Below are 10,252 nucleotides of genomic sequence, written 5' to 3' on the forward strand. Positions count from 1 at the left end.
TGAGTGCGTGTACTCCTGCGGCTGAACGGAAGAAAGCGAAACGCAGGGGAGCGCAGGTAAAACTGCCCATGTGAAAGAGCCTGTAGAAGTAGCCGAACATGATAAGTTTTGGCTTCATGAAGACGTGGAATTGTAACGCCTTCTCCCTCATCATTTCTGCAATGTGACAAAATCACACATTCTTTATGTTTGTATATAATAAGGAATCGCACACAGTATATTTACTTAAGGAACTTTCCTTTTTACAGATATTTGCATTTCACAGTAGCAATGATTTTAGTATTGTTACTCTTCTACAGCACTAGACTGTGTACCAAGTGCTGTACAAAGAATATATTTATAGGTTCTAGTGTGTATTTTTTTAAAGTTACACACATGCAATATGTCAATTAAATACAGGTCCATAGCACCAGCACATTGCTCGGAATATACAGATGTAGGACCTGTTATCTAGAATGCTGGGGACCTGAATTTTTCCGGATAAGGGATCTTTCTGTAAATTCTTCATACCTTAAGTCTACAAACATTAAATACACCCAATAGGCTGGTTAAGCTTCCAATAAGGATTAATTGTATTTTAGTTTGGATCAAGTACAAGATATTGTTTAATTATTACAGAGAATACGGAGCAGTGGCAGGTGGGGCTCTGGCAGAAGTCCAGTTAGGGTGACAATTGGGCAGAATAGCCATTTGCTCCCCTAGTGAATTTGCGGAGTAACGTCCAATCGCCAGAGCGAAAATTCGAATCTTCGCCAGCGTTAGTCACTTCGCCTAAAGACTAAGAGCTAAAGAATGAAAGTTAAAACTCACCATTTAATGAATGCAGATCTAATAAATGCCATAGGGGTGAAAAGAACGTGTGTTTTCATTTATTAAATGGATACTATTATGGGGGTGGAAACATTTTCAAAATCAGTTAATAGTGCTGCTCCAGCAGAATTATGGACTGAAATCCATTTCTCAAAACAGATTTTTTAAATTTAATTTTGAAATATGACATGGGGCTAGACATATTGTCAGTTTCCCAGCTGCCCCCAGTTATGTGACTTGTGCTCTGATAAACTTTAGTCACTCTTTACTGCTGTACTGCAAGTTGGAGTGATAACACCCCTTCCCTTTGCCCCTCAGCTGCCTAACAACAGAACAATGTAAGGTAACCAGATAACAGCTCCCTAACACAAGATAACAGCTGTCTGGTAGATCTAAGAACAACACTCAATAGTAAAATCCAGGTCCCGATACAACACATTCCATTACATTGAGTAAGAGAAACAACAGCCTGCCAGAAAGCAGTTCCATCCTAAAGTGCTGGCTCTTTCTGAAAGCACATGACCAGACAAAATGACCTGAGATGGCGTCTACACACCAATATTACAACTAAAAAAAATACACTTGCTGGTTCAAGAATTAAATTTTATATTGTAGAGTGAATTATTTTCAGTGTAAACAGTGTAATTTAGAAAAAAAAAACTACATCATAAAAATCATGAGAGAATCCCTTTAAGTTGCTTTGTATGAAGCTTGCTACTTTAGAGTGAAATTCTGCCTCTGTATTTACCTGTATGGGATTATTGGGGACAAAATAGAGAGTGGTACAGTTTACTATATTTCATTAATTGATATATATGCCCTACTGAGTCAGTTGCTTTAAAATACAAAGTGACTATAGCTGGTAATATAAGCTATAAATCACAAGTACCACATTGCTTGCAGAAACAAGGCATCAAACAGAACACTGGATAACGGTGTAATGCACAGTGTATACCTGCTCTTAAGGGAGCTCATGCTAACGCTAGGTACTGTCTCCATATACTACACCTTGTTTATGTATTTGCTCAAGAATAAAATGTACATATTTTAGGTGTTGACATTGGAAGCAGGTCCTGGCAATTGAATGTTACGCTCCCTTTGTGGTGGTTAAACACCTGTTAGAAAGGTAAACAGTTTAAGACAGGATGACAGCCTAAATTAGAAGCCTATTGCCAGTGTGTCTGCTTAGTATATTTAACTTTGAGGGGTGCCAAGGATCTGTTTGTTTGAAGAAAATGAATAATAGGATTCCAAGTTAAATTAACATTAAAAAGCCTTCGTGAATATAGGCTGTATTCATGGGGCGGCTTCAGGTCTCTTCATGTAGGGTGGAAGCTAATAGATTACACATACAATATTGTGAACACAAGATTAATGGGGAGCCCTGTAGTTACTTGTAGAACATGCTTCAGTGCTGAACGCTTTACACCTGCAAACCAAACGCCAAAGCTATCACTAGATGTATATTGAAGAAGATGAGATGCCATTTACTGGATGATACTTTGATCACTTTGGCATTGAAGGTCATAGAGGTCCAAAGAGCGCACCACAGGCCCAATAAGTGACTGTCTATGGAATTTTACAGCAGCCACTCTGGCATTTGAATTCACAGATTGCTAGTTTTTGGGCCTGACCACAACATGTAGGAAATCTATTATTGCCCCTTCGTGTAGACACTCCTAAAAGAAGGTTATTCTGAATGTTTCGGAAAATCTGTGGAGCTTCCAAATATTTTCTTTTTACCTCGAGCTCTCCACTTGCCCAAAAACGTTCCATTTGCTTTATGTAAGGATTTATCTTGGTGGGCCGACAGGGACGCTCACTGCAGGCTTCTTCCTCTTCTTAGTCCTGGTTCTATGGCGCGCGGCACGAACTTCTAGGCCATAAATGTTGCCTGTTGTTAGGTCTAATTCATTACTACCTGGGTGTGATTCTGTCGTGTTTGATTCCAGTTCTGACCCTTGCCTCCCTGACTTTTCTGAACTCTGCCAATTCTGACCCTTGCCTGCCCAACTATTCTGAACTCTAACGATATTGACCCTTGCCTGCCTGACTATTCTTTGAACGCTGCCTGTACCAACCCCGGCCTGATTGCCCTTGCTTGAACTCCACCTGTACCGACTACTGCCTGTCTGACCCTGCTTGAACTCCGCCTGTACCGACCCCGGCCTGCCTGACTACACTTTTCGTCTACTCCCTGAACTCCTTAGAAAAACCTTGGAAACGCACGTGCCCCTTTGCTTGTTCAGAACATCTGCTTTGCTCCTCTCAAGTTAAGACCTGGTGGCATCTGATTAGCTGAGTGTTTCTCCCGAGGCAAAAAAACTATATATATAATAGCCTTGGATATTATGATTGTCCAAGAAATCATTCAAGACACTCTTAAAGGCATTAACAGAATCACAACATCATCCAGCAGTCCATTCCACAACCTCACTGTGAACCACCTACGCTGCTTCAAATCAAAGTTCTTTTTCTCTAGTCTGAAAGGGTGGCCTTGACAGTCTCCCCTCTTAATTTAAGTCTCCCCTCCCTCTAACCAGTTTAGTTGCACTTAGTCTCTGCACTCTCTCCAGCTCATTTATATCCCTCTTAAGGACTGGAGTCCAAAACTGCACTGCATACTCCAGATGAGGCCTCACCAGGGACCTATAAAGAGGCATGATTATGTTATTATCCCTAGAGTAAATGCCCCTTTTTATATAAGACAGAGCTTTATTTGCTTTAGTAGCCACAGAAAAACACTGCCCAGAATTAGACAACTTGTTATCTACAAAAAAAAATCCCAGATCCTTCTCAATTAAGGAAACTCCGAACACATTGCAATTCAGTGTATAACTTGCACTTATTTTATTTTTGCATTTATCAACATTGAACCTCATTTTCCAGTTTGCTGTCCAATTTTCCAGATGGTGTACCTTCTATTCAATATCATGTTTTTTCTTGTCACCTTATCACCCTCTTGATAATTGATTTGATTTCTGGTTACTGGTTCATGGCTTCAGACTGTCAGACCTGTGATATTGCAGCTTTGTTTCACTCTCCTCTGTTTTATCAACTACCTGCTATAGTTCTTACCTGCTCCAGAGGCTCTCACAACTTGGTACCTACATTTCCCTGCAAACCCAGAGACTTTGTATTTTCTGTCCACAGTCTGTAACAGTTACAGAGACTCTAGAGCACATTTGGGTCTGCAGTCACCTTTGCTTAGGACACTGTAAAATAAATACTTTCATTTAGTGTTTATATCCCATTTCAGAAAAATCAGAACTGACCAGGTTTGACAGGAGATATTTCACCCAGTCCCATTTGTGACATCAGTCATTTCTCACCTGCAAACGGGTTAAAAAAAAACAGAAGCAGCAATAACATTGCTAAATATTTGTGCAAGGGAATGGTTTCTCTTCACCTGTCAGCGTGCTGTAAATATTTAACTAGGCCTATTAGCCGAATGGTGAATTGTTATATAAGCTGAGGTTCAAGATCAAGACAGTAGTGATGTGAGGGTGGCCCGATACCCACGGAACCCTACTAAGGTAGTGCACAATGCAAAATGAGCATGTGTGTGTTCCAGGCAGCAATGCAAGGAACATAAAGCTCTGAGGACAACTTCAAAAGAAGAGACCTTCAATATAATTGAGCTGCTGTACCTCTGTGCTGGCTTTGTTACTAAGGCATAGTCATTTCGATTTTTATTGCAGTGGGGCTTTGAAACATACTGTTGGTATGGTATCTATAATAAGGAAAGTTCAGAAACCCTCTATTCAGAAAGGTCCATAGATAGTTTCCATAGAATCCTGATATACAAGCAAATTCCAGATAATAGTTCCACACCTGTATTAACATTTTAGTTTCCCATAATCCCTGCTATAAACTCTGCTTATATTCATATCTCTTCTATGCAGTTAATGCCTTTTGTTCTGACATGTCACATTGTACGTCACAACAGCAGAAAGATAACTAGTTAATTGGTTTCCTACATAGAAGAAAATGAAAAATGAATACACATAAACTGTTATTATTTCTCTAATCTTTTATTTTTATCAGGCCTTTTCCCCACGGCCTCATCACTTGCTTATCATAGACAACTACCAGGCTTCTCCTATTTCAATCATTATTGCTGCAAGTGCCCTCACATTACCACATGTACGTAAGTAAGTATTTACCACAAAGTATTTATTTTGTCATAGAAATTGTTAGTGTCAAAACTGCTGTCAATGTTTTATCTTGAGTACACCAAAGGAAATCTTTTGAAATTCACATTCGATTTCAGTATATTAAACCAGGAGGCCTTTCTGTCCCTGTTACAAAGGATTTTGCATGTCCCCCTCCTAGTCCTCAAGCCCTGTTATTCTTTGCACCCATTAGTTTCCTAAACCACTTCCTCTATGCACTTATATCCATCGTTTGGGCTTGGGTTAAAGGACAACTAATAAAAGGACAATGAACTGTATTTATTTCTCCCAATTGATTTGCAAAATGATAATATTTCATTATATATATTTATATCAATATATTTGAGGCTAAAATGATCCTAAACAGCCAATATATGGGACAAACTGCTTGTTTGTCGAAGAGTTTTTGGCCATTTTGACTGCTCAGGTGGGTGGTAGACCAGATGAGGCGTAACTGAGTTTTTTAAACCCCAACTTGCATGAGGGATTTGTGCAAAGCTATTGGAACAACAGAAAAGTATCTATGACCCATGTGATCCTCAGCCAAGGTCACTTTCCAGTATTCGGTAGGGAGTTGTTGGTTTTAGCCCCATGCACGTGCCAGTAAGCTTGACTTCATCAACAGTGGTCAAATTAGCAGCCAATATAAGTCTTGTATGGTCAGATACAGATGTCATGATCAACTTCAACCCCATTTAGAAATAAAAAGCAGCACAATTTGTGCAAAAATGGATTTATTCGTGCCAGCAAACAGGTAACTTTTTAGACTTTACACCTGGACTAAAGATGTATAAGGAGTTGTCCAACCCATCATAAAACCCATGTCCAAGTGAAGTCAAAATGCTCAGCTTCTTACACCTGTTAAACATGCTCTCCTTCCAAATAGGTCACACCATCGACCTTAGACTTGTCCAAGTGGGGGAAGTAGTAAAAAAAAAAACAACAACAAAAACCTGTAAGATTATGCAAGATGAGCATCGCATCAATCACTTCACAGTAAGTATTTAACATACAAGTGTCTCAAACCAAACATAAGGGCAATGGTTAAGATAGACAAGCCCATATTATCTTGTAGAGTGTTTCCCATATCAGTTTTCCAGTTTCCTAGCAATGCTCGGCTGAGTGGACTACTGTCCCCTAATATTGTTTACCATTGAGCAATAAGCTGATTGCAGAAATATAATTATCAATGGTTACAGGACACCCAGCTTACACTTATGTTAAAATTATCATTCATGTGAGAAATAATTGATACATTCAGTACCTGGCTAGTGCTATAAGGAAGTCTGAACCCTTGCAGGTGGGGTGTTGCTAGCTGAGCTGTTTGGGTGCTTGGTTACCGTTTGCCTGGTATCAGGCGGAGCTGCAGCTCTGTAGGTTGAGTGCACTAGATTCACTGGGAGCATTACACAGCTAACAAGTTCCTAGCCTAGATCACAACAGGAGGATGCTTAGTATTCCATTTGCTGAAGTCCAGTGATCCACCTGAGACCATTCTAGGGTAAAATCTGGCACCAAACTCTGAGATTAGGGGGTTTCATTTTTTCATACAGGTATTTACATTTTTCATACAGGTATCTATATTTTATTTTTATATATTCTAGATTATCTATCTGTTATTGGTTTAAATATTATATATATATATATATAACAATTTTGATTCATAATTGGAATGTTTATTTTGTGAATGATTAATGTGCACTTAGCTGAAGTTCATAAGGCAGAGATCAATATTAAAAGCATATTGTATCAACCATTTATTGCTCTGACTGCACTATATGCTTTCTTTATCTTTCCTTGCTCAGTACAACCAGGGTAGCACCACCAAACCTACAGGTTTGTCTGATGTGTGTCACATTTTTATGCATTCCAACACACAGCCGGACAATGCTGAATCCAGAAAAAAATTAAATTTCCATTCCTGTAGATCAGTGCTCTCCAACTGGTGGCCCGCGAACTCCCTTTTGTGGCCCCACACATAAAAGACTGCCTGCTGTTACTATTTATTTTGTGTAAAATTTACAGTACTGGGATTAATTGGCCCTTGTATTGTTTACACCTCAAATTCAGACTGTAATCCCCTGTATTATTCACACCTGTAATCCCCCCAAATTGTTCACACCTGTAAAGCCCTGTACTATTCACAGACCCAGACTGAAACTGCCCACATTGTTCACCTGTTCACACTAATACAAACTTCTGGAGGGGCACCAGCATTGTGTCACTGTATGTAGCACAGTATGAACTGTCTATCTTCCACTCCTGCTCTGTTGTGCTTTCCCTATGCTCCCTGTGTGCGCCATATTCATGGGTTACTTGAACAGAGCAAGAATACAGCATCTTTTTCATTTCTTTATAGATGAACACCTGCATAAGAACATCTCTGTGCACTAGGGATTAGGGATGCACCAAATGCACTATTTCAGATTTGGCCCCCGAATCCTTCACGAAAGATCGGCCGAATACCGAACCCGAATCCTAATTTGCATATGTAAATTAGGGGTGGGAAGGGGAAAACATTTTTTGCTTCTTTGTTTTGTGACAAAAAAAATACGCAATTTCCCTCCCCTCCCTAATTTTCATATGCAAATTAGGATTCGGTTTGGCCGGCAGAAGGATTCAGCTAAATCCGAATCCTGCTGAAAAAGCCCTACTAGGGATGCACCAAATCCACTATTTTGGATTCAGCCGAACCCCTGAATCCTTTGAGAAAGTTTCTGTGGAATACCGAACCAAATTGAAATCCTAATTTGCCTATGCAAATTAGGGGTGGGAATTTCACGTCTATGGCCACCTTTACACAAACAATTATGCTTTAATCCCTCTCACATATGTTTTGAGGGAGTGTTGTTGTTGACATTTTGCTTTTAGGCATTTTTTTTAACAAACAATTTGTTGTTATTAGCAGTATCTATTATACACTCCTACCCCATAGACCTTAAAATCTCAGACCAAGAAATATTAGCTGACTTGACAGAGGTGATTAAGAGTTTACAAGGGTGGCTAATGCAAGCCACTCGAAGCCAAAGCCAAGCGACTCCATGTGTTGTTGGAGTAGCCTCTTAGAACTGTAAATACATTGAGGACCATTTGTGAGAATCAGATTTAATGTATTTAAATGTGCTGTACGTTGTGACAGTCTATTAAAATTAGTGCTCTTCAGGAATATGTTGCATTTATACTTAATTAGTAATTTGCAGTACTGACTTTGGTCAAAAGCAAGCAAAGTCTTGTTGTATAACATTGCTTACTGCATTCATGGAGCTTTCAAAGCCCAGTATAAAGTACATATTAAGCTAAACTTTTGTATACATCCCATTGTACTTTAATTCTATGCAAACCAAATACAGCTTGTAACTCTGCTCCCATGCTGTGTTGCCAGTGAAGTGCCTTGTTACAAAGGTTCTTGTTTTGTTCAGTCCATATACTGCTAATAGTGTACTAGAATAGGGCATAGAGTCAGGTAAGTAAATCAACAGACTCTTCAAAATTTTCTTGTATTATGTTTTTAAAACAAAATTGAATAACGTGTATTACATAATGCACTTCCTGGGTGCAGTATTGCTTATATTGCATTAATTACATTTGCTTTAAATTTGCAGAATGTTATCTCCTCCCCGCCTGGATCAAATGAATACCGATCTAGTTGTCAAGGAACTGCAATGTCCATTTTATTTGTCTGTAGCTCTGGCACACTTCCAAGTTTTACCATAACATGTATCATTATGGTTATAGTCCATTGCTGTATCGTACAATGATGTTCGTGCATCCAAACCCCTACATGCCTTACACCAATGGAAGGTTCCAAGATGCTCCTGGGGGCTTTGTTTTACCTCCAATACAGATGCACAATTTCAGCAGCCGACCTTTTCCGCTCTTTGATGGGCAAGTGTATTATCCCCAGGAATTTACAAAAGGACATCGAGAATATCACCATTTTTATGGTGTAAATCCTTACTATGCTCTTCCAAACTGGTATTACCCTAGATACAGTGGGGTACCACCATATAACCATTCAAAGAACTATAACAACAAACATATTAAACCGAACAGATGGCCAGAAGGCTTTACCATAAAAGGAGAGCTTCACTGGGGAAAACTAGAGAGAGTGTTTGGGATGAAACGGGAACTTCCAGAATTTGTCAAAGATGACCTTCGTAGAGTGTATGGTACTTACCCTAGGACATTTGTTGCTATAACTTATCAGAATGGTGAATTTCTTGTTAAAGGTGATCCCAAGATTGAGGAACAGGAGTACACTGTTGAAAAGAAAGTTGTTCAAAGGGAACCAACTCCCGCCAATTCTGAGGATGGCATAAGTGAAAGAAAGCAGAGCAAGAAGAAAAGGAAAGGAAGGCGTTGATTTGAATATTATATGAGGTGGACTGAGTATAATAGTCTCATATTTATAAAGGAGGAAGTGGCACTTTAAAACACCAAGAGCCATGAATAACCTGTAAAATAGCTCTTAGTAACGTCATCAGTTGTAATAATATCACTTGTGTCACAGAGTCACTGAAACTTGTGTTTTAAAAAAACAATTCTACCCCTGTTATTAAAAAAAGGATATCATGTCACCTCGGCGCTCCATAAAATGTATAAAAGCACTTGGCCTGCAGCATTGTGCCAAAATGTGCTCATGCATCTCCAAAGTACATTCTAAGTTTGCTATATTTTGCAAAGCAGGGGCATTATTCCCTATATTGATAAAGTATACATGTTGTATAGTTGTCTGCTTAAGTAAATGATTGGTTTATCATGTGTTATTTTTAATTTGAGATTTTCTATTGAAAACTTGAAGTTTCCATCTGTAGTCAAGCAATGGATGAAGCATGAATCAGCTCTACAATGGAGCCATTAAGACATTTGTGGAACGCTGAACCAAAAATACCACACTGGCTTGATATATTGCAGAACTGTACTTGAAATATTTTAACCCATTTAATTTAACATAATTTTGATTGCAGAGTCCAAATATTCGTAAACTGTCTTGTGTTGGTGTGGACACAATTGTATTATTGTGCTTTATTCAATAACCCTTACTATAATCTATTTATATTGACAATTGTATTTGTGCTTATTTGCATGCAAAGTGACACTCTGAAATCAGAAGGTATTTACTTGTCTCAAGCCATACACACAGCATTGCCTAGATTCCAAAAATGAGAGTTTTGATTCTCCCATAAGGCATCATGGTCAGAGACATGCAAATCTCTCCTTTGCATCCCTTTTGACAACTATGCATCCAGAACTGCTGGTTTATATCA

General features: G+C 38.9%; 1 protein-coding gene across 1 annotated transcript; it reads left to right on the top strand.

Annotated features, from left to right (window-relative positions):
* The first annotated feature begins 5,754 nt into the window (after positions 1 to 5,754).
* Positions 5,755 to 9,746, top strand: LOC121396209. The gene is made up of 2 exons (XM_041570947.1): positions 5,755 to 5,981; positions 8,588 to 9,746. The coding sequence occupies exon 2, from the start codon at positions 8,701 to 8,703 to the stop codon at positions 9,346 to 9,348; it is 648 nt and encodes a 215-aa protein (XP_041426881.1). The 5' UTR covers positions 5,755 to 5,981; positions 8,588 to 8,700; the 3' UTR covers positions 9,349 to 9,746.
* Positions 9,747 to 10,252: the final 506 nt, after the last annotated feature.

The sequence above is a fragment of the Xenopus laevis genome, chromosome 7S, assembly GCF_017654675.1.
Source record: "Xenopus laevis strain J_2021 chromosome 7S, Xenopus_laevis_v10.1, whole genome shotgun sequence".
NCBI classification, from domain to species: domain Eukaryota; kingdom Metazoa; phylum Chordata; class Amphibia; order Anura; family Pipidae; genus Xenopus; species Xenopus laevis.

Excerpts from the sequence above, each read along its gene's own strand:
- LOC121396209 (XM_041570947.1), top strand. The coding sequence starts at position 8,701 with ATGTATCATTATGGTTATAGTCCATTGCTGTATCGTACAATGATGTTC.